Raw genomic sequence first — 24,928 nt, forward strand, 5'->3', positions numbered from 1 at the left:
TTTTTTTTTTTCCAATTTTTCAAAAATATTTTTTCATTATAATTTAATAAATAAAAAAAAAATTAAAAATTTCGGCTAATTTTAATATTTTTTAAATTTCGCGCGCTCAATTTATTTAAAAAAAAAATTAATTAATTAAATAGTTTCACATGTTAAAATTAATAAAAATTTTTAGAATCATTTTTTTACTGTAATTGATTTGTTATTAAAATTTTTAAAATTGACAGCTGACGGCTAACTTCAGTGTTATATCGATTATCGTTTCAACTTGTATTGAACTTCAAGTTGCAGAATTCTGACAAACTTCAGTTCAGTCCTGTCTGAGTTGTCATTGACTATCGTGCTCTTCATATGTGACACATTATATACATAATGCAAAAAACTAATAACAATCGACAAAGATCTCTGCTTGGTTTTAAAAACATACGGATTTTAGTTTAACAAAAAAAAAATCTAAAACATTTACTTGTGAATAAATTTTATCTTTGTTGAAGCTGAATATTTAATAATCCATCCGAGTTATTTTTCTCCAAAATGGCTCTAAATGAAGACGAAAACACCTGGTAATTATTATTAATTAACCAATATTACAGTAAATAGTCAGTAATGTCATAAAAATTTATTTCCTGTCTAATTATTTGATATATAAATATTAATTTAATAATAATAACAATTTTTATTACGATTTCTGAAAAAAAAAAAAAAAAAAAACTTTTCATAAAAAATTTTTTAAATAAAAAATTTATATACAATAATAATAAAATTTTATTATTTTTTATGAAAATTATTTTACCAAATATTTGATAATTTTTTTAATAAATAAATTATAAAAAAAATTGACATGTAAAAATAAAAAATGCAATTTTTAAAAAATAATTTGTTTGTTAAATAAAATAAAAAAATTAATAAATGACAGCTAAATTTAATTTCATATATTTTTTACTTGATAAATTTTGCTTGAAAAAATTTTTTCGTTCAATTATTACATCATAATAATTAATAATTAATTAAATAAACTGTTATTATTATAAAAGTTGAAATTTATTATCAATTATGTTTAGGTATTCGCACACATGAATGAAAAAAAAAAAAAAAAAAAAAAATATCAATGTATATTAATATTAAACAGATGTTTTTTTGATAGTATAAATAAATATTAAAAGCATTATATCTTAATCTATAATCTCGATATTTATTTAGAGTATCAAATATTTTACCATCTTGTCTAATGAATTTCACAATATTAATTTCACTACAGATCATCTAGTATTTATTTTTTTGTTTAATAATAACAATTATTTCCCTAAAATTCAATTATAAATATCCAGGTGAATTTTAATCTAAAAAAATAATAATTTAGTGACTCAGACCTATGAGTCAAGCAAACAAATATTTTTAAAATGATAAATGATAAGATACTTTATCAGAACGCTAATTAAGACTTTTTTTTATCATATTTAAATCAGGGCATTGGAATTAGAAGCAGCACTTTTGGACGCGGAGTCACTCTCAGCATCAGATATTTATGCTATGACAAAAGGCCAGCCGATTCCTGCTAATTTGAGGCCAGATGTTTGGCAAGCATGCCTAGATGTCACGAACAGAGGGAACCAGTTGATACATTTTAATGAAATATTTGATCTTCCTGAGCAAAATCTTATCAGAAAAGATTGCCAGCAGCTTGTTGGTAAATTTATTTTTTATTTAATAATAATTAAATTAAAGTTAGAACACTTAGAACTATTTTTTAATTATTTTTAACAAACAAATTTGTTCCAAAAAATGGAATTTTTTTTATTAAATTCGTTTCATTGCTAAAAAATTATAAAAAAATTTAATTTCAATGTTCTTTAATTTTAATTTGTAGATTACAATATTTTTAAATATTAATTAATTAATTTAATGCTTTGCAGACAAGTTGGGCAATGATGACTGCGACAAAGTGTCTGTGCTATCTGACTTGGAGTCGATAGTAACATTCTACTGTAAAAGCCGCGGGAAAAAATACGAGACCGGTAATGGGTGGTTGGAATTACTGGGACCACTGATATCTTTAAAGTTACCTCGTTCTGCTACGTACAATTTATTTGAGGCCATCAGAGACGTCTATGTCCCGCGGGGTGACACACACAGCTCTATACTTCGGCTTCTATTGCTGTATCATGATCCAGAGTTGTGCTCTTTCCTCGACACCAAGCGCGTTTCTCCTGATCAATATACCAAAGGATGGATTAACACACTTTTTGCCGGTGTATGTACGTTGCCTGTTATTCACACAATATGGGATCTTTATTTTATGCAGGAGGATCCTTTTTTTATGTTGTTTTCATCACTAGTTATGGTTGTTAATGCAAGGTAATTTTTTTTACATTTTTATATTTTATAAATATAATTAGAGCCGAGATTTTTGCGTTAACTTCAAAATAACAAGTAATAATTATTGGTGTCAAATTTTTATATATTTATCGTATAAAAATTTTTTAGAGAAAAAATTATTAGAGATATTTCTGGTAAGAAATATAATTTTCAACAATTTAAAAAAAAAAATTTTTTTTACAAAATATTTTCCGGAAAAATCTCGGGCTTAAATACATTACATTTAAATTTTAATTATAATTAATAAAATAAATTTTTTTTTTTCAGAGAAAAAATTTTAAGTATGAAAGACAACGACAGACAAAATATAATAGATACATTATCAGCAATGCCACGAGCAATAGAAGTCGAAGACGTTCCTGACTTTTGTTCACTAGCGCAGTATTACAAGCTGACAACACCAACTTCATTTAAGCAAGAATTGTATCCAATAATGTTTGGCGAGGGTGGTGATGAAAAATTTATATCACATGCTTTGTGTTTGCCAGTAACAGCTGAAGAATTAGTAGAAAATACCATTGAAGCACCGCAATGTTCAAGTATTCCTTCCGAGTCGGTTCGATTTTTCCTAGTGGATTGTCGTCCAGTAGAGCAGTACAATGCCGGTCATTTGCCTACTGCATTTCATCTGGATTGTAACTTGATGCTGCAAGAGCCTGCGGCATTTGCGATCGCTGTTGACGGATTGTTGCGAGCCCAACGACAAGCGTTAGCCATCGGTTCGAATGCCGGTGGTGAACATTTGTGCTTCGTCGGTAGCGGCAGACAAGAGGAAGATCGCTACACTCACATGGTAGTCGCGTCTTTTTTACAAAAACACACTCAGTATGTCAGTATGGTGAAAAATGGCTACCAAGCAATTCACGAGTACTTTGGTGATGAAGTTATCACTAATTTAGTCGACCACAATTTTCAGCGATGCTTAATTTGTAACTCCAATTCCTCGGAGGGTAACTCGAAAAATACCAGTCCAACTAAAAATAAAAGCAATTCTGATTTGTTTGGCAAAATAGGAATGGCTATGAAACTCAAGAGTCAAGAGGTCAAGGGTAAATTGTTTGACTACATCGTTAATCCGTCGACTAGTGTCAATAGTAGTAATAAGGATGATAGTAAAAAAGAAGATGAGCCTTCCAAACGGTCTAAACCGACTATGCCTGTTTTTAGTATCGATGATGTTCATGATCCAGATATGGTTATTAGCAATCCAGAAAATGAACAACCAGTTGAAGTTGTTTCTATTAGTCAGTGGTTGAAAAATCCACAATTGTTACATTCCTTCAAGTGTCAAGAAGTTAAAGTTAATGGATATGTTTATGAAAGGTAATTTTATTTATTTTTTAAAATAATAATTTATAATGTTAAGAGAATAAGCAAAATTTATTTAAAAAATAAGAAAAATTTTATCTTGATTTGAGTAAAAAAATTCTTAATTTAAGAATTTTTTTGGTCTAAAAAATTTTATTTGATTAAAAAATTTTTCTGGATTTAAGACAATAATAAAACTCTTTAAAATTATTTTCTTAGCTCTAGAATTATTCTTTTGATTCAAGTTAATTTTTTTCAGTGTATAATTAAAAGAGTAAGCAAAATTTTGTGACAAGCATATTATTATTTTTAAAGGAATTTTTGTAGTTAAATTTAGTATCATTTACATATTTTTTAGTAGTCAATTTTTTGGAGGAGTTTTTAATAGTTTCTTGGTTCTATAATTTTATTCGGTGACATTTGTCCATTAAATTATTTGTAATTAATCCTGTGATAGTACTTATAAATATATTTATAAATATATTTGTGATTATAAATATAAAAAAAAACATTAAGATAAAATTTTTTTATTCATAATTCTAGAATTATTTTATTAATACAATAAATTATTTGTATTTTCAGCCATTTATTAGTCACTGATAGCCATCTTATAGTCCTAAGAGAGATCCAAGAACGCAGAGATGCAGCGCATATCATTGTTAAACGTCCACTGTCAAATATCGTTCGAATAACATCGCGTAAACATCATCCAGATTTAATAACATTTAAATACGGTACCACACAGAGTGATATGCTAGTTATTTCGGATATGGACAGACTTCTTATTCCCAACGGAGGTGAAGCTGTTAAATTAATTTCCCAACAAATTCTAAAGGAATTAAAGAGTTCCAAATAACGTGAGTGATTAAATGTATACATGTACGATTAACACATGTATATGTTCAATGTTCACCTCAATTCACCTCAATCGAATGCTAGATATTAACAAGTAAAAAGTAAATATTAAATATAAATTATTTTATTTCAATGGAAAATTTATTGCTATTAAATAATTAAATTGAAGAATTATTTATTTCATTTAGTACTTACTTTGAATAATGATCAGTTAAAGTAATTTATACGTCCATTATTTATGACAAAGTGCCATTATTGTGTATGCGCATTCCTTTTTACATAATTATTTATTTAAATAAATAAATAAATAAATAATTATATCAAAGAAAAAAATAACTTGTCTTCAAGACAAGTTAGTAAAAAGATTATGTTTGTCATTATTGTTTAAATATTTTAAAAGTTAGTTATTATTTTATTTTACTGTTATTGGCTATTTAATAGCTTCTGCCTAATTGATAAGCAATGTGAATACGTATTTATATTAATTAAAAAAAAAATAATTATTGATACTGTACAATTTATTATATCTTTACAATTTGCAAAATTGCAAGTTTAAAAAAAATCAAACTTTTTATCAACAAAAACAAATTTTTAATTATTCAATAAATAAAATTTAAAACGTTATGACTGGATAAATTTATACACTATATAAAACTTAAAAATTTTAATTATTTATAAAGTCTTATCGAGTAGAACAGTTATGATAAAATAATTTTTTATAAAATGTAAAATATTGAAATTTTTAATAAAGATATAAAAATTATTTATTACCGATCTTTTACATAATTACGATCGGTTTTTAATCAGTACTATTAAATAAATTTATTAAAATATTTAACTGATTTAAAATAATGTACATAGTATTTATAGTTGTAAAAATAAATATTAATATTAAATACTTGTTTAATTATTTATTTATGAGAAGCTGCGATTGGTTAATAATTAAAAAGTCCGCCCAATCAGAAGCGAATATTGCCCTAAATACAGTAGTGGGGGTAGTAACTAGATCACTCTTTCAGTAGCTTTCATGGAGTGCGCACGTATGGCTAGCAAAAATTATTTTATTGACAGAATATTAATTCTTAATTTATACATAGAAAATTTTTAATTAATTTTTAAGTAAATAAAATATAAAAAAGTGTTTATATAATTTTTTAATTTATAAAAATAACTGCAATTTATTTATCTTATCAGATTAAAATGGTAAGTCATCAAAATGTACTCGCTTACGAGAAACTGATAAATTGTAATAATAAATATGGAGTTTTATTTATTGAAAATAAATTTTGATAATTTATATCAGCTGTCAGAATTAAAAAAAAAAAAAATTATTTTTTGATGTAATAAAAAAATTAATTTTTGCACTCAGCGTTATAAAAATAAAAACTTACTTACTTGATACTGTTTTTAATAATTGAGAATATTAAATTGAAGTTACAGTGAAAATAAAAACAAATTAATTATAATAAAAAAATTTCACTTGTAATTTTTATTAATTTTTACAAATTAAAATTAAGTTAGCTGACATCTAAAAATTTGTAGAATTTTTTTTATAAATAAAATAATTACAAAAAATTTTAAAAACTGCACGTGCAATTTTTTAAAAATATTTTTTTATTGTTAATTTAATTAATAAAAAAAAAAAAAAAATAAAAATTTATCGCTGTCAGCTGATTTTAGTTTAACTAATTTTTGTAACAAATAAATTAAAAAAAAAAATTACAAATGCAATTTTTTAAAATAAATTAGTTACATTAAAATTACCACTTGAAAAATTTTTTAATTTTTTTAACAGTCAATTAAAGTAAAGATAAATAAAAAAAAACGGAAAGTGAATTTTTAAAAGAACGAGACTTGCGTAGTGAGTTTATATTTCATTCCACTGGTAGATAACACAACAATAAAACTATGTCTGAGATTAATCGTCGTGATTGTTTTTTTTTTTTTTTTAATTAACATTTAACGTCAATGTGTTTTGAACTATTGAATATGAATGTTGATATTAATTTAAACAGCTCAAAATTCTACAGCAATAAATATCACAATTTACACAAAAAATGTCTATTAATTGGGGAGAATTATTTCCTGGAAGATGGAGCGGAATTATATTTGTCTCTTACATGGCACTATTTATTAACCAAGGTAAATTATTTTTGTAAATTATAAACAATCAAACAATGAGCTATTTATCTATTTTATTTTTTTCTGTCAAGTTTAAAAAAATAAATTCTATGATTAAATTATTGGAGTCTCAAAAAGAGAGGTTATATTTTTGTTTGGGTTACCTTGCAGTTAAATGTAAATTCTTAATGCTGCAGTTTCAATGTCAACAATAATTATTTAATTATCTCCTTTTATTTTTTTTTTTTTTTTACAGGAATTATTGTCACGTGGTCACAAAATGGAGGCGATTACAAATACAATTTTGTAACTGTTGTACTGTTAACTGAAATTGTTAAATTAATAGTATCTATTGTTTTTTATTGTCGTGAGTAAGTTTAAAATTTTATTATTATTTATACTCAATAATAATAATTATTTTTTTTAATGAAAATAAAGTCAGCTGACATTTCAAAATTTTAGAAATTTTTTAAGTGTAGAATTTTATTTTTTTATTAAAAAAATTTTTTTAATTGTCAGATGTCTGCTAAATTTTTTTTTTAATGCCTTAAATGTTTTTTTTTTTTTTTTTTTTTTTTTTTCAGCAATAACGCATCTTTATTTTTCAACGAATTGATAAAATATCGGAAGATATTTCTTCTATATATGGTGCCATCATTATTGTATTGTTTTTATAACAATTTATCTTTTGTAAATTTGGCAGCATTCGACCCAACGACTTATTATTTATTGCTGCAATTTCGGGTCGTTATAACTGGAATTATTTTTCAGGTAATTTTATTTAATAATTTTACCGAGCTATTAGTAAATTACTTATCTATAAAGCTATTTCTAATAAATATAAAGTAAAATAACCGTGAGCTAATTACAAAAAAAATTTTTGAAACTTGAAATGAAAAATGATTTTGAGTTGTTTCCGGGCAGTGAAAAAAAAATTTAGTATTTTTTGTAGATATAAGTTGAAATGATAATGTAATAAAACATTCATTCATGTCGAAAGATAATATAAAAGCATTATATATGATAATATAAACAAGACTGATTCCATTAATAATTTATATATTGAAATTTTTATTTTAATAATTTTAATAATATTTATTTTTATTATTATTAATTAATTAATTATTTTAGGTTGTATTTAAAAGACAACTATCATCAAAGCAATGGTTATCATTAGTGATTTTAACATTAGGATGTATGATAAAGCATCTTGACTTCAATGTAACTAGCAATAACTTGTTATCAAATTTCCCATTAAATATAAATTTATTTTATATTTTTATACAGGTAAGTTAACTATTTCTATGTAAAAAAAAAATATAAATATAATTATTAAATTTATAAAAAAATTTTTTCTATTTTTTATTTCAGACAATTTGTTCCTGTTTAGCAGGAGTGTACAATGAGTATTTATTAAAAGGCCAAGGGGCGGACATAGACATTTTTTTACAAAATATATTTATGTACATCGACAGTAGTTTTTGTAATGTATTTTTACTATTAGTAAAAGGTAACTTGCCGAAAGTATTTGATGACATAGGCCCCAGTATATTATTTCAACCAAAGGTTCTTCTGATAATAATCAACAACGCTGCAATAGGAATAATAACTTCGTTTTTTCTAAAAAATTTAAATTCTATTCTTAAAACTTTTGCCAGTGCTTTAGAACTTGTGTTCACAGCAATATTATGCTGGATGATATTTGGCATTCCTATTTATATTAACACAGTACTTGCGATAGCTATGGTAAGCTATGCAGTCATTTTATACTCGCAAAATCCAGTACAAAATGTCACATCAAAAACTGTTAAAGAAGACAAAGAAGAACTCGAGGAATTAATTGTTTAATTTATTTTTTCGTTTAATTATTTTTAATTATTAACGAAAGTATTAATTATAAAAGAACGGATTTTTGCAATAGTGTTTTTTAGTCAATTATTATTTTAATTTTTTTAGTAACCGGGGGTGCATAAATACTCGATAATTTTTTTATAATTAAAAATTTGGTAATTCTATTTATTTTTCTGTGTAAAAAAAATTTTTTTTTTGCATTTCTGCACATTTTATGAAAAAAATACTTACAAATATTTACCATAACTTTTAATTTTAGTTTTTAAATTTTCTTATCAAGGATTTCTTGAATTTCTTGTCATTCCATACTCTGATCTGCCAGATCATTTTTTTTTTTTTTTGAGATTCTTCTTTCTTCCCGGACAATAAATTATTAAAATAAATATTTTTGTATTTAAATTACTTAAAAAAAATTACAATAAAATATATCGATTCAAATTATTATTTACATCAGAGATTTTTTAAATTAATTTTACTCTAAAAGTCAACCGTAGTTTAATGATACTTAACTCAAAAATAAAATATAAATTTAATTTTTTTTACTCATTAAAATTAAAACACTATTGCAAAAATTCCGTTGAAATAAGATCTGTCTAAATCAAAAAATAAATAGCCAGTAGATAAAATAAATAAAGTAGCTTAAAATGTAGCTATCAATATTGCAAAAAAAAAAAAAAAAAAAAAAAAAAAAAAAAAAAGTCATTCGGCTACACTCGAAAGGGAAGGTAGATTTCATAGAATTAATTATTATCTTGTCTCAATAATTTTCGTTTGAAATTTATTTTAACATACATAATATAAAAAAAAAATTTTTTTTATTAAATTAAGTTTTTTTTTTTTTTTTTAAATTAATTTTATTTTAATTTACAAGCATGTATAGATAACACACCTTCCATGTTTGTAAATAAATATATATACTTACATATATAAATTTTTTAACTAATTTTATTTTTTAGCTTCACTTTACTAGTTAAGATATATTACAAAAAATTCCGAATAAATTCCGATATGAGGAGCAATGCAAAAAAATTGATTTTTATGAAATCTATTTAAAAATCTCAATATTTATAAATGTACATATATATACATACGCAATGATAATGTATTAGTCATAAATAATTTATTTGTGCTATTACAATAAAATCAGAGTTTGATACCCTATCAGTCTGGTTTAAATTTATGTTAATAAAATATAAAAAAGAAGTATATAATTACATTGAAAATTATTAATTGATGTTATCAGTTTTATTTGTCGTGTGGTAGACTCAGTATATGGGGTGGAAGTATGGGGTATTAATGTTTGCGTGAGAACACTGGCTTCAGCCGGAAGTAAAAAGTTCTCCTGTTATATTATTGTGTCCAAATAGCAGTAGGTCTTTTAGACCACTGTGGCAATTTGACCCACATATTTCAACAGCCACCTAATCTATTTATCCCCTTTTATCCTTTTTCTTTAACCATTACTATTTATTACATAATAAATTATAAATTCTAATTGGTTTAAATTTTAATAAAAAATTTTAAACAATTATAATTAAGATCTTAAAAAAAAAAAATAATAATAATAATAAATTTATAGAAGAAATATTTGTACTGCTAATATTGCATTAATATATTAGTAGATTAAGCAAATAATTTTAAATATCTTGCTAAGTCTATTATCGCATTACATGGGTAGAACACGAAGACATGACAGCTGAAAGACATTCGACACTCGTGAATAATAAAGGACCCAATTGTATGTTACTAACAACGGAGTTAGTACTCGTAATATTAAAATTAAGTACCAGCTCGAAGTTATTTTGAGGACACACGATCGACATGGCCTTTAACAAATCCTCAAGATCAACAGCTCTAGTCTTGCATCGCGCTTCAGGCTAAGGACATGACACCATTATTTATCTATTATTCTTAATTAATTATTAATATTTGTTATTGCTCCCAATTCTCTAGTTAAAGACTATTTTTTACTAATAAATTACTGTTTTATTTTCAATTATAATTATTTCTTCTTTTATAATTATTGATTCTTTTTTTATAAATTTATTTCTTCTTTTACAATAATTTCTTTTTTTCTAGAACCATTTCTTCTATTACAATTATTTATTTTTTTTTAGAATCATTTCTTCTTTTACAATTACTTCTTTTTTTTTTTAAAGAATTTTGTCTTACAAATTTATTTTTTTTTTTAATTTTTTTAAATTATTTCTTTTTTAATTATTTCTTCTATTAAAATTATTTCTTTTTTTTTTTAGAATCATTTCTTCTTTAACAATTGTTTATTTTTTTTTTTTAGAACCATTTCTTCTCTAAAAATAATTTCTTCTTCAGTAATCAAGCTCTTAATCACCCAAATAATCTACAAAATTCCCCCAGAACTTTGATAGCCTCATATTCTTCTTTTATCTCTAATATCCCAAAACAATCGCTCTAAAAAAATGTTAGTTGTTGTGATCATGAGTGTTACCTGAAAATAAAAATAAATAATTAGTCTGTGGGGTCAATGGATAATGGTGTAATATCGTGTATGTAAACTACGTTAAATTGCTGCCAAATAGCCATCAGAAGCTGAAGAAATAGAGTGGGGAATGGTCGATATTCATGCGCAGACTTGTATTTAGCTTCTTATACATATATATTGTTACCTAAGTTCTATGTTACAATCTATACAATACATGCCGTGTTTAATGTGTACTTTGTGCATATATAACCCTGTAGATAGGTGTAAGTAATAGCCTAAGTATGTATATGAGTAAGTACAAGTATACCGTCACGAGGTAAGGTTATACTAGAAAGAGTGAAAGCAGAGAAAGAGGGATTTCCCTGATCCCTTCCACACGCCACCGCACGCAGTCACATGCCAGCTGTGCTCGAGTTTGCTTCTGCTACTCGTTAAAAAAAAAACACCGGCATTTTTAAATTTTTGATTTTTCTTCAAGTAGATTTTTTTTTATGCTAATTACTCAGTACTTACTTTTTTGCCTATTATCATTATAAATCATTTAATAAGTTATCATTTTTATTTTAATTAAACTTTTTTATTTCTTCAAATTTAACGCTGACATTTTGTCGGGCTTTTAAAGGTGTTAATCATTTTTAAATAGTTGTTAATTGCTTTTTTAATTTAAAAACTATTTTAATAAAAATTATTTAATAAAATAAAAATTTTTAAATTTATTTCTTCGCCATTTAAAATTTAATTTTTTTTAATTATTTCAATTTTTATTACAGAAGAAATAAAAAAAAATTTAATAAATATTTATTTAACAAAACTTGAATGTTAAAAAGTGTTTCAAAAGTTAAAAAGTAAATAATAAAATAGTTAAACGTGTAAACAAATGTTAAAAGTGAATTGAAAAGTAAAAATTGAAGTATAAAATATAAAAAAGCACCTTGAACCGAACAAAACACAGGTCTCTACACTCCAGATAAATACTTGTTAGATATACCGGTAACTATCGACGCGGAATTTATTAATACGAGTTTTTACAAGTAGTTAGAAGAAAAAAATATAGTTTTAAAACCTTAAGCCGGTAAAAGTTTGCGTATATGCATTATCGCTCGATAAAAGTACCCAGTAATTTGTTCTTGTCGATACTAATGCTTGGATCACATGATTAATGTATTCTTCTTTGTTTACTTTGCTTATAATTTGCGAAAAAAAAAAAAAATTAAAAAGTGCTGCTGATTTCTTCTTTAAGTGATTGAAGATTGAAGAGCGAAAATGTGACGATAATTTAAATAAGGATGAGTGATAAGGTATGTCCGAGTGTGAGGAGTATAAGATTGTGTCGATGACGGGATCATCAAGAACGGGGCCTCCACAGCCCCAACAAGAAGAACCGGTGGCTCCTGATCACTCACCGGAGGTTTGTTTCTTCTTTTTACCGCCAAATCTTTCTTCTAAAATTTTTATGTGTTTTCTTCTTTTTAGAAACTATTTATCAGACGAAAAATGACACCTGTTCAACACCAAATCGAACCATTGATCCAATTAACGCCTCTCTGGGAGCACGTGGTATGTTTATTTCAATACAAAAAGGGAAGAAAAATTTTTTACAGAGGAAAAAAAATTTGTAAAAATTAAATTTTTATCAAAAAATTTCAAGTGTAGAAATTTTAATATAAAAAATTGATTTTTAAAATTATAATTACAATTTTTTAGACTTAATTTATTTTTCAATAAAAAATTATTAATTGTCTCCTAATTTTTCTATAATTTTTTATTTTATTATTAAATTTTAATTTTAAGAAAATTATTGTCACCATTTTTTTTTCAAAACTTTTGATTTCTTCCCTGGTTAAAAAAAAAAAAAATTCAATATTAACAATATTAATTTTTTACAAAAGAAAAAATAATAAAAATTATTTTTTTTTAATAATTAATATTTATTATTTTGAACTGACAGTAATTTTTTTCAATTTTTTAATTAATTAGAATTTAATAAAAATTTATATGATAGTTATTCTTATTGCAGATAATTAAATATATTTAAAAATAATTTAGGGTGTCAATATTTAGACTTTTTTTTTAATCAGTTCTCCTTATCTATAAATAATAAAGAAATGTATAAATATGTGTAGCTAAAGCCAACAGTAAACCTAAATTATAATTAGTACACTAAAATACCTTGCTCTTGTTAAAGCAGCAATAAATCACAAATCTCAGCATATAATGATATAATGATATACCTATACTGACAATCAAATCAATAATAGGTACGGACGCAGCAATTTCCTCCGGACGTGGACACATGTTTAGTATTCCATGAGATATCATCAAGACTCCGAGATCCTGAATGGGAGGTCCGTCAACATGCACTTAGAGTCCTGGTCGACGTAATACCGACACTCGATGAAGAGCGTGTCGACGAAATTATGGAACCAGTTGTCGGGGAGCTTATTAATAATCTAGGCCATCTTGCCCCGGCGGTACGCAAAGGCGCTCTGGATACGCTGCGAGTATATTTGCTGTACAGTTCCACTCGAGACGCGATTGTAAAGAACGTAAGTTTAAAAAAAAAAGCCAAAAAAAAAAAGGAAGCAATAGTTTAAAGAGCGTAATTTAATTTTCAGATAATTGACCGAGGGATAAACAGGAACAATTTGGACACTGAGTCTCACATAACTCTCGGAGTAATCCTGAGCGCTCCCAGTTTGGTGTTTCCTTCATCGCGGAACATAAAGCCGTCCCGACAGAGTCTGAAGACAGTTATAAACGCGTTGGCGAGCCGTCTGGGGGACATAAAGTACCAGGAAGTAGCGCTGAAGTCTTTAGTTAAAATCCGGGACGCGATTGGTGATGAATTTGTGTCTTACCTGGAGGACTGTCTAGGAGCAAAGGAGGACTTTGACAACCTGAGCCAGGTTTACAATGTTCATTCCCTGCCGAAGCGGTCGAAAAAAGTCCGGAAAAAACGGCTCAAGCGTGACAAACCCGTGCAGAAAACTTCCGGGGAGAAAGAAGAAAAGGAGGAGGAAAATAGAGAAGAAATAATTCCGCCTTCGCGGGTTATTCTTGAAACTGAGATTAAATTTAACAAGGAGACAGCTATAACCATGACGATTCTCGAGGAAAAAGACCAGGACTCCGATGACAGCTTAGACAGCCCGCTGAAGCTAGAGGACGCCTCGAAGATAAAGGAAGAGTCCAAGGAAATGTGGATAGAGCGGCGCAAAACTCCCCGGCGTGTTCATTTTGGCGGGGAAATAGTTAAACTGAGAACTCCTGACAGCGATGACCCCCAATTGGGTCCAGTTAACTCCAGAATACCTCTGCCAATTTCTCCAGTCACCAAAATGCCGACCTATAGACCCTCAAGGTCGGTCTCGCATCCTTGTAGTCCCAGCTCTCGGTGCCAAGTTCCTAGAAGAGTCAGAAGTTTTTCCGCCAGTCCCAAAAGAAATTATATTCATGACGGAAGTTTGAACCCGGGGAAGAGTATTTTGAGCAAAACTTCAAAATTGTCCGCTGATAATTTGTACTTTTATGAGCTAGATGATGTCGACAGTGTTTTTGGATTTAAGGAGAACGATCGCAGCTGGTCGTTTGAAATTTTTGACGCGATTGATGATGAAAAATGCATGGAGGAAATTAAAGGGTCGGATTTTAAGGAGAAGCGAAAGAAGAAAAAGAACAAGGCTGGAAAAAGAAAGGCCGATGATTTTAATAACTTCAGGGGGTCGGAAGAAAAAACTAATGAAATTAATTTTATCGAGTATCCGGAGGCTAGAGTTGGCTCGGGTAATTTCGACAAATCCTCTGAGTTGAAAAGTAAAAATTATTTAAATGGTAATAGATCAAATATTAATAGCGGGAGCAAAGAAATTAGTAATAGGGATTTATCATATAAAGAAGAGGTTAATGAGGGAATAAATAAAAATATAAGAGAAAAATTAAATGATAAATTGCGGTCGCAAAGCAATTTTGAAAGTTTTCCACGTAAAGAACGTAACTACATACTTATGGAACTCTCGAGTCCTATTAAAGACAGCAGAAGTCGTCAAGTTTCTCCGGTTTTGTCTTCATTCGCTGCCGGGTCAGAGATTGCACAATCAAATGAAAATACCCAAGAGTCGGAAAGTTTATCTGATCGTGTATCTATTGGTGAGTTAAATGCTTCTGTTGTATTATCCACTAATGAGACGTTTAAGGAAGAAAGTTTAAACACAGAAAATAGCGAAACTCCAGAGGGTCGGGAGGGTAAAAAAGTTGAGGCTAAGCTAGTGCCCGCGACAGCTAAGGAGGATAAGAAAGAGAAGAAAGAAATTAATGAAAACAATAAAGAATCTAAAAAGTTTTCCGATAGTAAGACAGTTGGTAAGAATTTTGATTCGGGCAATGAAAGTCGGACTTGCAGCAGCAGCGAAGGGGAGAACAAAACCCAAGAGCCGAGTTGGGAAGAACTTGGGCTTGTTGATCAAGAAGTGCTTAATGATCTTCATAATAAGGTAAGTTTTTGTAAAAATCTATTGCAGTCGTTCTCGTGCCGCAATTTTTGAAAAATTTACCAATTTTATGTTCACTGTGACGGTGATTTTCGGGAATTTTTTTGACAGGGAAAATAAAGGAATTTGGGGATCGGATTTTTTTTTTTATTTTATTAAGGGTACATTAAAGATTATTACCCTAAATTTTTATTAAAAAATATTTAATTATTACAGTCGCCATTTTTTAAAAAATAAAAATTTTCAAAATTTTTTATAATGCTCTACAAAATTATTAATAACTTTGTAATAATTAAATATTTTTTAATAAAAATTTAGAGTAACAATCTTTAATGTATCCTTAATAAAATAAAAAAAATCCAATTCCCAAATTCCTTAATTTTCCCTGTCAAAAAAATTCCCGAAAATTACCTTGATTCAAAAATATTTTTTTTTCTGTGTAAAAATTGATGTTTTTACCACTTCAACTTGGTATAATTACTGAACTAGACAAGATATAAAAATTCGGTAAATTGCATCGTAAAGTTCTTTTATCAAGCTTTAATTTTCACTACTTAGAAGTGGTAAAAGCCTCAATATTAGTCATTTTAAAATTTGTTCAAAAAAATAGTTTTACTATTTCAGCCATTTTAGAATTATTGAATTTTTTTTTAATTAATAAATTATTATTAATATTATTTTATAAAAAATAAATTTTTTTTATTTGAAAAATCTACTTCCATGGTTTTATTTTTTATTTTTTATTTTTTCGGCAATTATTATTGTCCTCTCGCTTGATCGCTAATTTATGAACGGATTATGAGATCTGGAGATAAATAATTGATAATAGCAATTAATAATCTTAAAGGAAGATTGTTTAAGCATGCAATGATGACGATGGTAGCACGAATAGTTGAATCAAAGTTCCGTTCAAAATCCCTTTGATATAAAGCCCGTGGTCTAAAAGTGGGTCGATCGATTCATGCGCCTGAAAGTTTATGAACGGTTCTGCGACGTTATTTAAACTCCATTTATTTAAATCCCCTTTTGTGAATTAATATGATTTTTAAATAAATAAATAAATCTCGATAAAAAAATTTTTTTTACTTATTTATTTATTTATTGAAAAATATATAATACATACTTTTAGATGTTTTACTATCGCAAGAACGCTCAGACTAGTAGTCGATATATTGGAAAAAGTCTGAAGCGTATGAATAATAAATCTCAGCGGAGTAATCAAACATTTCAAAGTCAAGTTTGTATTTATTGTAAAGTTCGGATATTTGTTGTTGTGTCAACTGACGGAAATAAATTTTCGATGGGTTTAATTTATCTTGGGATCCTTTATGACGATGAATCGGACGGATTTTACTTTCTAGATTCAATTTTTTAATTATTAATGACTGGTCTGCGTCTAAAGTCTCTACCTTTTTAATAAAAACAGATAAATTTTATTTTATTTTATGTTATTCAATTAAATGGTCACTTACTTTCAAGATAAAGGTGTAGTTCAGCGAACAGGGAGTGCAGTACATCTAGTAAGGGATCCAATGGTCGTCCGAATAGTTTTCTAGATCGGTATCTATTAAATAATTTACGAATTCTTTCCACGTTGGTTCAATGCCCGCAGGTTTTGGCTCGTTATCGTTTGAAATAAATTGATCCTTTGGTGGCGGGGTGAAAGTTTTGTCTTTCGAAATAAAATAATTATGTTTAGTCAGTTTTATTTATCGGTACACAGAAAAAAATTTTATTGAATCAAGAACTTTGAATTGAAAATTGAACTAAGAATTTTTTTTGGTCTAAGTAAATTTAATTAAAGATTTTTTCGTCTTGATTTGAACAATAAAATTCTTTGGAATTATTTTCTTGATTCAAGTTAATTTTTTTTTAGTGTATAATTAATCTTAAACGTGACACAAACCAAGACTTTTTTAAGACGCTAAAAAAAAAAAATTCTGAGAGCAGATTTTTGAAATTTAGTTCTTAAATTTGTTATGAGAATTAATTTTTAACCAATTTTGCGAGTTTTAAATCACAACATTTTTGAGTACGCTTTTTTTTTAAATTGAATTTGAAATTTTTGAAAATTTATTATCCGGTAATTTTAAGAATTTTTTAAGACGCTCTGTTTTAATGTTCAGGGGCTCTGTCGCTGTTAGCTCATCTTAAAATAGTCTCGAGAAATTTTTTAAGACTATTTTAAAATTTTTTTGAGATTATTTTATGATTTTTTTAAAACTATTTAAAAATTTTTTTAAGATTTTTTTAAGACGATTTTTAAATTATTTTAAGACTTTCTATAATAATTTTCAAAAATCTACTCAGAATTTTTTTTTTTGGCGTTTTAAAAAAATCTTAAAATCTTAAAATTTTTAAGATCGTAAACAAACGACAATTTTAAAACGATTTTTTTTTTACCCGGAAAATTTAGTATTAGTGCCTTTTGGTTTTAAATATTTTTTAGGTCAATTTTTTATATCAAGATTTTGGAGGAGTTTTTAATCATTTTTTGTTCACATTTGTCCATTAAATTATTTTTAATTGGTCCTGTGACTGCACTATTATTTTTAAAATTTATTTCAAAATTCTTCAAACTATTAGTGTGATTATAAAAAAATTATTAAATTTTTTTCATTGATAATTCGCAAATATCTGCAATCGCTACGCGACTGCAAGTTGCTAGTAAATTACTAATTCTATAAAATAAAGTACCTCGATATTTGTCGACAATAGTACGCCCATATTTGCGATAAAAATAAAGAGTACCGTGGTCCCTTCGGGCTACAGAGTTCTCAAGTTTATCACGATAAGTGTTCAACAATCTTTCAAATGGATGTCTCACTATAAGAACTTTTGTCGTGGCCAGCATCGCCTGCAGTTATAACCGCATATTTTATTTATATTGTATTTATGTTTATATTTGTTTTATGTGTGCTAAAAAAGGTGTATTGCGTTAAACAAATCGAGTGTACGGAAATGTACGAATGTAAATATAAATATCAATAGAAAAAAAGGTGATGTAAAATAAAGTATAAAAAAGTTTGAAGAAATAAAAAAATTTAATAACTTTTTCAGTCTCTGGAAAATCTAGATCTGGCATTACTTTGCGGGCAATTGAAGACATTTGTTCTTTTCCATTAATCAATACTAATTCAGATATATTCATTAGCAGACACATATTGTGGAGCCACGTCGTACTCCCGGCTTTGTATATCGAACAGTACGATATTTTATTTACTCTAGATAACAAAAAATGTCGATATTTAATTAAAATTTTTAAAAGCCCATTATTGATTTCTCTTTTTAATAGTTCAGGATTGAAAGGCTTTTTAACAATGCCTCGAGAACTATTTTAAAAGTTTTTTACCACTCGGATAATTAAAGAACAATCTGACGGTCATTTTATACTGAATTATTTATTACTGAAGTTTGTACTACAACTTTACACTGTGTGTAAACAAATAAGTAGAAAGATTATTTTATAATTCAAGATTTTTTTTAATAAAGTTTGCTGCAGGACAATTATATCACGGCATTTTTTATACTTAAGACGATAAAAAAATTATCTTGATCCAAGAAATGAATTTTTGAACTAAAAATATTTTTTAGAATTTTTTAGAAAAATTTTTCTGCTTGATTTTAAACTTGTAAATTATTTTTTTGGTTCAAAATTTTTTTATAAAATTAAAGTCTGATAAATTTATCTTAAAAATTCACCTATTATTTTTCAGCTTTAAAAATAATTTTTTTATTTATTTATTTTGTGACTTAAAAATTGTAAAAAATTTTTTTTTTAATTAATTTTTGGTCCTTTATTTAAAAAAAAATTAAAAATTTAATTTTTTTTTAATATTTTAAATCAATTTAATTTTTTTACAAGCATAAAATAAATTTTAATTTTAAAGATATTAAAACTTACATCGTAAAAAAATATTCTAATAATTTTTTATACTCTTGAAAAAAATAATTTAAACAAAAATATAAAATCACCCGAACAAACCGATCAATCAATCGTTTCCACTTGGACTAAAATTATTCTAAAGAAATTAATGCACGGACATTACACAGATAGATTTATTTTCCATTTTATTATTTGTCTCCACTTTAGTTTTGCATAGAAAAAACTTCAATATTTGTGAATCTGCATAAAGAAATATTTGAAAATAAAAAATATATTTTTTTTTTTCCAATACTACAAGATGATTTTTACATCGCAAGTATGTTTTACTGAAAACTTTTTCTCACTGGAGTCCCAGTAGAGTTTTAAAAAAAAATTCTTATCCTTGAAAGTTACTTAAAGTGTTTTTTATTCAACAGTAGCATTGTTGTTTCAACAATTGACAGCTATTAACCAATTGACTCTATTTCGAAATTAATAATCGGTACAAATCCCAAATACTGGGAACAATAGTACGCTTCGTGCTTAGTAAAATCAATGGATTAGTGATTAGTGAGGTTCACTTGAGGTACTATGCCTCAGATTACTTCCCTAATAGTGCAAGCGAACCGAAACGCCGTTGCCCATTATAGCCTACCAGTAATCGCCATTGGGGAATTTGTATTCCCCTCATCAATTATATCAATGGTTGTTTTGCACAATGTTGCAGTGGATAAAAAATTAAATTGATTCAAGAGAAAAATTCATCAAGAAAATTATTTTTAATCAAAAAATAAATTATTGAAATAAATAAAATTTATTTAAGAGAAAAAAAAATTTTTTTGGTCAAGAATTCTTTACTATATACTGAAAAAAAATTTCTTTTTGAAAAAAAATGGACATTGTGACAAGAAAAAAATTTTAAACAATTTTTTTTTCTTAAAAAAATAAAAATTTTGGTAAATATTTACAAGCGGGGTCAAAAATTTGTTTTTTTTTAACGAAATTTCTATTTGATTTTATTCATATATTTTTTTTTTTTTTGACAAATTCATAAAAAAAAAAAAAATAAACAATTAAAAAAAAAATTGACTATCACAATTTTAATAAATTTTACAAATTTTCAAAAAAATTTATAAATTTTTTAGAAAACTAAAAAATGGAACGCGTTTCTGTAAAAATGTTTATTCTTATTCTATATTGAAGAAAAAGGAAAAAAGATTGAATTATAGAAGAGGGTCGCGTAAAGTGGTAGCTTATAAAATTCCCTGTGAACATTTTATTTATAAAAACTTCTCGGTGTAGCTAATATTAAAATAATAAACCGTAAATTCAAAATTTTTCATCTCTATATTTTTTTTTTTTTTTTTTTTTTTCATTTCAGCAAAAATATATATTTTTGTTATTTTCCCGATTGGTAATTCATACATTTTTTTGGGCTCGACTTTTTTAAAATAAGTCAAAAAAAAAAAAAAAAAAATACTTAAAAGTACAAACGAGTGGAATGACCTACATCCAATTATTTAGAGCGAAAGTAACTTTTGAAACAGTTTCATTAAATTTATTAACTGAGCACTGTTAAATAAATTCGTTAGACAATAAATTTATTTGTTTTTATTTCTTCATCGACTTTTAGCGGCATTCGGGGTCATTTACATGCTTATAAACTTTATATAGTTTAATTTTTTTATATTATTTAAATTTGCAGCAAAAAAAAAATCTACGTGTAATTTATCTTCAGAAAGAAATTCTGAACTTTGTTTTATTGCTCTTTTGTTTACTGTGCTATAAAATTTCTGCAGTAAAACTTTTCGTTTTGAATTTTTTAACACCTTAAATATCCAAAAAAGCAATTTTATTTCTTTATGATTTTTTTTATTAATAATTTTATTTTTTAGGTAAAAATTTTTTTTTTTAAATTACGCGCCAAAAATTTTAATAAATTTTTTATAAATAATTAATTACTTACTGATCAATAAAAAATACGGAGTACTGTAAAGTAGGCGGGTATTTAAATATTTTATTAATTTGATAATCATCCTGTTTATAATTTCCCAAATTATAAATTTTGCAAACATTAATCACTCTAAAAATTCTTCTCCTATTTTCTTCCTCAAAAATCATCTGAAAATTGTAAAATTTTTTTATTTAAAATTTTAATTAATAATATTTAATAAAATAATTACCATTTTTTGATGACTTGATTTTTTGACAGCTGAATATCCTTCACTTCTCTTTAGGTACTCACCAACCGGTAAATTTTTAATCAAAGTAAATATTAAAATAAAAATTAACATAAAAATAATAGAACAAACATAACGGAATTTTTTAATCATAATTTGAATAACTTAAAGCATAAACAAACGTTTTAATTAAACGAATTTAATTAATAACAGTACAATATTATTTTAAGAAATGAAAACTAAATTCTCGGCTGAACAACTCCCTGCAAGCGACTGACAATGAGAAGTTCACCTTGAAAGAGCAATGATCTCCGCATACTAATCAACAAAACGCTTCATTTTAATATATTCTATATACAAAGAATAATTATTCAAATAATACTTTTTGAAAGTTATTTCATTTTTTAATTGTTTTGACAAATTTAAAAAATAATTAATTTATATTTAATTAAAATTAAGTAAAAGTCTAAAAAATATTTAGAAATTAATTACATTAAAGGTAGCAGTCACTTCGCTATTTTTTAATTTTTTTTTTTTTGACAAACAAATTTGTTCCAAAAAATTATTTTTAAAAAATTGAATTTTTAATTTTGTAAAATTTTTACATGTCAATTTTTTTTTTGTAAATATCAAATAATTTTTTTGATAAAAAATTTCTTAAAATTAACAAATATTTTCATTAGAAATGACAGAAATTTAAAAATTTTAAAAAATCCAAAAAATTTTCACTTTAGCTGTTTTTCTGCGCAATAACTATTGACCGCAATACCCTATTACATTCCTGTAAATTGCATCTGAAAGCTCGATAAACAAGCTTTAATTTGCTTGCTTATTTTTTTTCTAAATTAAATAATTCAGGAATGACAACAATTCAAAAATTTTTAAAAATCTAAAAAATTATCAGATTATTATAAATAATTATTTTATTAATAATTAGGAAATTATTTTAGTCATAATCAAACATATACACAGATAAAAATTGCAGTTTCTATTGATTATTTCAGATGTACACTATTTATAAATTTTTAATAAAAAAAAAAAAAAAAAAAAAAAAATTAATTTAATAAAAAAAAAAAAAAGTTAATTTGATAAAATTAATTTATAAATGTATTTTTTTTGTATTTCGGCTGCCGAATGGCTTTTTCTAATTTTTATATCAAATCGTGGATCTCTGAATTGAAAAATAAAAATTAAAAAACTAAAATTTAAAACATTTATAAACGTAAACGTAAATGTAGATGTCGAGACATAAGTACGCCCTATGCAAATTTATTTTTTCTTTCTTCACCTGCAACTGACCCCATTTCTGTCTTCTGTCGCGTGAAGATAAAATCAGGTAGGCGTATAAGATCAATACTAACGATTAAAAAAACTAACTCAAAATTTGTCTCAAGCTTAAATAAAAAAAAAAAAAAAAAAAAAAAAAAAAAAAAAATAAATGCAAATCTCAAAAATGAATTATATGAACATAAAATATTAGCAATTTAAATTTAATTTTTTTAAATGAAATAATTATAATAACAATAACAGTAATTATATTAATAATGAGGCACGTGTTGCGTGTTACTAAGAACTGTTATTCCTTATATACCTAGTGCAATATGCAAATTCGTAGTAGTTACATTATCGCAATAATTCAGCCCAACCGAGCGAGAGAGTCAGAGGTTAGTCATAGAGAGTGTTATCAGATCAGAGATTGTATTCCCCTGAGAAAACTCAAATATACAACGCTAGACCCCTGCCAAAACGTGGATATTTTTTTTAATTCTACGTGTTTTCATTTCCATTCAAAATAAACGTGTTTAATGTAATTTAATTTATATTAATTATCTTATTGAAAATTGTTAATTATCACTGCCTCAATGCTCGTGATAATAATTGGGTTTAATTATTTATAAACTAGTTAAATTTGCAGTAATTGGCGCGTTCATTTTTGAATCGTGAGGTTACACATGAGATTGCTTTTTTTTTTTTGAAAAATAAGATTTAAGAGCGAAGGTTAAGCTTTGTTCACTCTTGGAAATCTAGAAATCGATTTTTATAATGCATTTATAATTTATGAAGCGAAGTATTTTAAAAAATCCTCATTAAAAAATTTGAAAAAAATTTTTTGTAAATTTATTTATTAATATTATGTAAGATTTTAGTTTTTAAATAAAAATTGTATTAAATTTTACTATTATCGGCTTCATTAAACGTTTACTTTTGAAAAAGTTCTAAAAAAAGGCGATAAAGACTAATTATACTTAAAAATGAAGTTTTTGAAGTAAAAAAGGCGGGAATTTAAAAATCAAATATTTTTAAGAAGGAATTTGATATTTAAAATTGTAAATAATTATATAAATTATAGAATAAAAAATACCCATCGAAAATAAATGAATTATAACAAAGGAATACTATTTCACGAAAAATATATTGCAGGATAGACTTCTTTATTGTCTGAGGAATAATCCTCGGGTTAATTTAAAACTCAAACTAATTTATAGTTTTATAAATGTAAATTAAACCCCGAGAAGCACTAAGCTGAGTACCAAGGTACTAAGTACTGAGTAAAATTGAAGCAATTGGAGGTAAAAAAAAATAATAAATTTATTCAACTGCTCCAGGAGGACTGGAGAGCCCGAGTTCGCGGGTTTGAGAGAGTCGCTTCAGCTTTGAGGAGCCCCTCGGCATTGATTGCGATTGAACCTCGACTAGGGTCACTATTGCACGCGGTCCTGGGGTGCGAGAGGAGTTGTCGAGTGGCTGCTGCTGGAATGGCTGTTGCCAGAGTGAGTAAACACTTTTTTGAATTATTTTTATTGAGTTCCAGCGGAGGACATGATGAGAGAGTTAACTAGACTAAACTAGAGCAGACTTGAGTAATCATGGTGATTTATTATTAAATGGGAATGTATTTAAGGTCGTGGTTTTCGGCGTAAGTGAAGAAGCTCTTAAACGATGGTTGCCGCAAGTAGCTTGGGGTTTAACGCGCCAAGGGGGCCCTAATGCTGCTCAAATTGCGAGAATTGCCATGAGAAAGCTTAGTCCAGCGCTCTTCCTCGAACAATTACTCCAGCCCCATTGTATTGACGCGAGGAATGCTAAGGTGAGTTTACGCTCTCTACCTTCTTTTCCTCTTCAGTTAATAATGCAACACTAATGCTCTCCAGTTTGTACTTGCGTTTAAATGAATTATTTACCTAAGAAACTTTCAAAAATTTAAGGATTTTATTTCTTCTTTTTTTTTGCGGGCTTAAGTAATAGTTATTTATTTTTATGGCTGGTTAAAAAAGTTTTTGGCGTTGAATTTTTATTAAGTTAATATTCATAAAATTATTTTTATTTCCTAAAATACTTTTATGCACTTAATTTATGTAATAATTATTTGTTTAATAATTTTTTAAATAAAATTAGTTTCAATAAATATTTTTTTATAGATTTA

At 26.1% G+C, this 24,928-nt stretch overlaps 4 protein-coding genes across 5 annotated transcripts in view; 3 read left to right on the forward strand and 1 right to left on the reverse strand.

The window, feature by feature from the left end:
* Positions 1-335: 335 nt before the first annotated feature.
* On the forward strand, positions 336-5,823 carry Tbc1d23 (TBC1 domain family member 23). The gene is made up of 5 exons (XM_074254415.1): positions 336-563; positions 1,467-1,687; positions 1,914-2,355; positions 2,644-3,699; positions 4,267-5,823. Exons 1-5 carry the CDS (start codon positions 535-537, stop codon positions 4,538-4,540), a joined length of 2,022 nt encoding a protein of 673 aa, XP_074110516.1. The 5' UTR covers positions 336-534; the 3' UTR covers positions 4,541-5,823.
* On the forward strand, positions 5,608-9,442 carry Senju (UDP-galactose transporter senju). Its single transcript, XM_074254427.1, has 6 exons — positions 5,608-5,742; positions 6,555-6,681; positions 6,917-7,031; positions 7,245-7,431; positions 7,792-7,947; positions 8,032-9,442. The coding sequence occupies exons 2-6, from the start codon at positions 6,597-6,599 to the stop codon at positions 8,506-8,508; spliced, it is 1,020 nt and encodes a 339-aa protein (XP_074110528.1). The 5' UTR covers positions 5,608-5,742; positions 6,555-6,596; the 3' UTR covers positions 8,509-9,442.
* A 1,938-nt stretch (positions 9,443-11,380) lies between these two features.
* Positions 11,381-24,928, forward strand: part of LOC141533916 (uncharacterized) — a 33,685-nt gene continuing 20,137 nt past the window's right edge. The window contains exons 1-7 of one of the 2 annotated variants that reach the window (XM_074253026.1): positions 11,381-11,477; positions 11,743-12,380; positions 12,446-12,529; positions 13,231-13,518; positions 13,588-15,462; positions 24,111-24,275; positions 24,407-24,592. In XM_074253026.1, the coding sequence (XP_074109127.1) occupies positions 12,273-12,380; positions 12,446-12,529; positions 13,231-13,518; positions 13,588-15,462; positions 24,111-24,275; positions 24,407-24,592 (2,706 nt within the window). In that variant the 5' untranslated portion in view covers positions 11,381-11,477; positions 11,743-12,272. Of the gene's footprint in view, positions 11,478-11,735; positions 12,381-12,445; positions 12,530-13,230; positions 13,519-13,587; positions 15,463-24,110; positions 24,276-24,406; positions 24,593-24,928 lie in introns of those variants that run through there. The other variant, XM_074253017.1, reaches the window with a different exon arrangement.
* Positions 16,617-21,748, reverse strand: LOC141535965 (carbohydrate sulfotransferase 11). Its single transcript, XM_074256156.1, is given in 6 exon segments — positions 16,617-16,868; positions 16,932-17,131; positions 18,157-18,316; positions 18,512-18,683; positions 21,291-21,445; positions 21,508-21,748. Coding segments are annotated over 6 exon segments (1,089 nt in total). The 5' UTR covers positions 21,658-21,748.

The sequence above is a fragment of the Cotesia typhae genome, unplaced genomic scaffold (assembly GCF_013202065.1).
Source record: "Cotesia typhae breed Kobodo isofemale line unplaced genomic scaffold, CoteBio_Ctyphae contig_123, whole genome shotgun sequence".
Taxonomy (NCBI): Eukaryota; Metazoa; Arthropoda; class Insecta; order Hymenoptera; family Braconidae; genus Cotesia; species Cotesia typhae.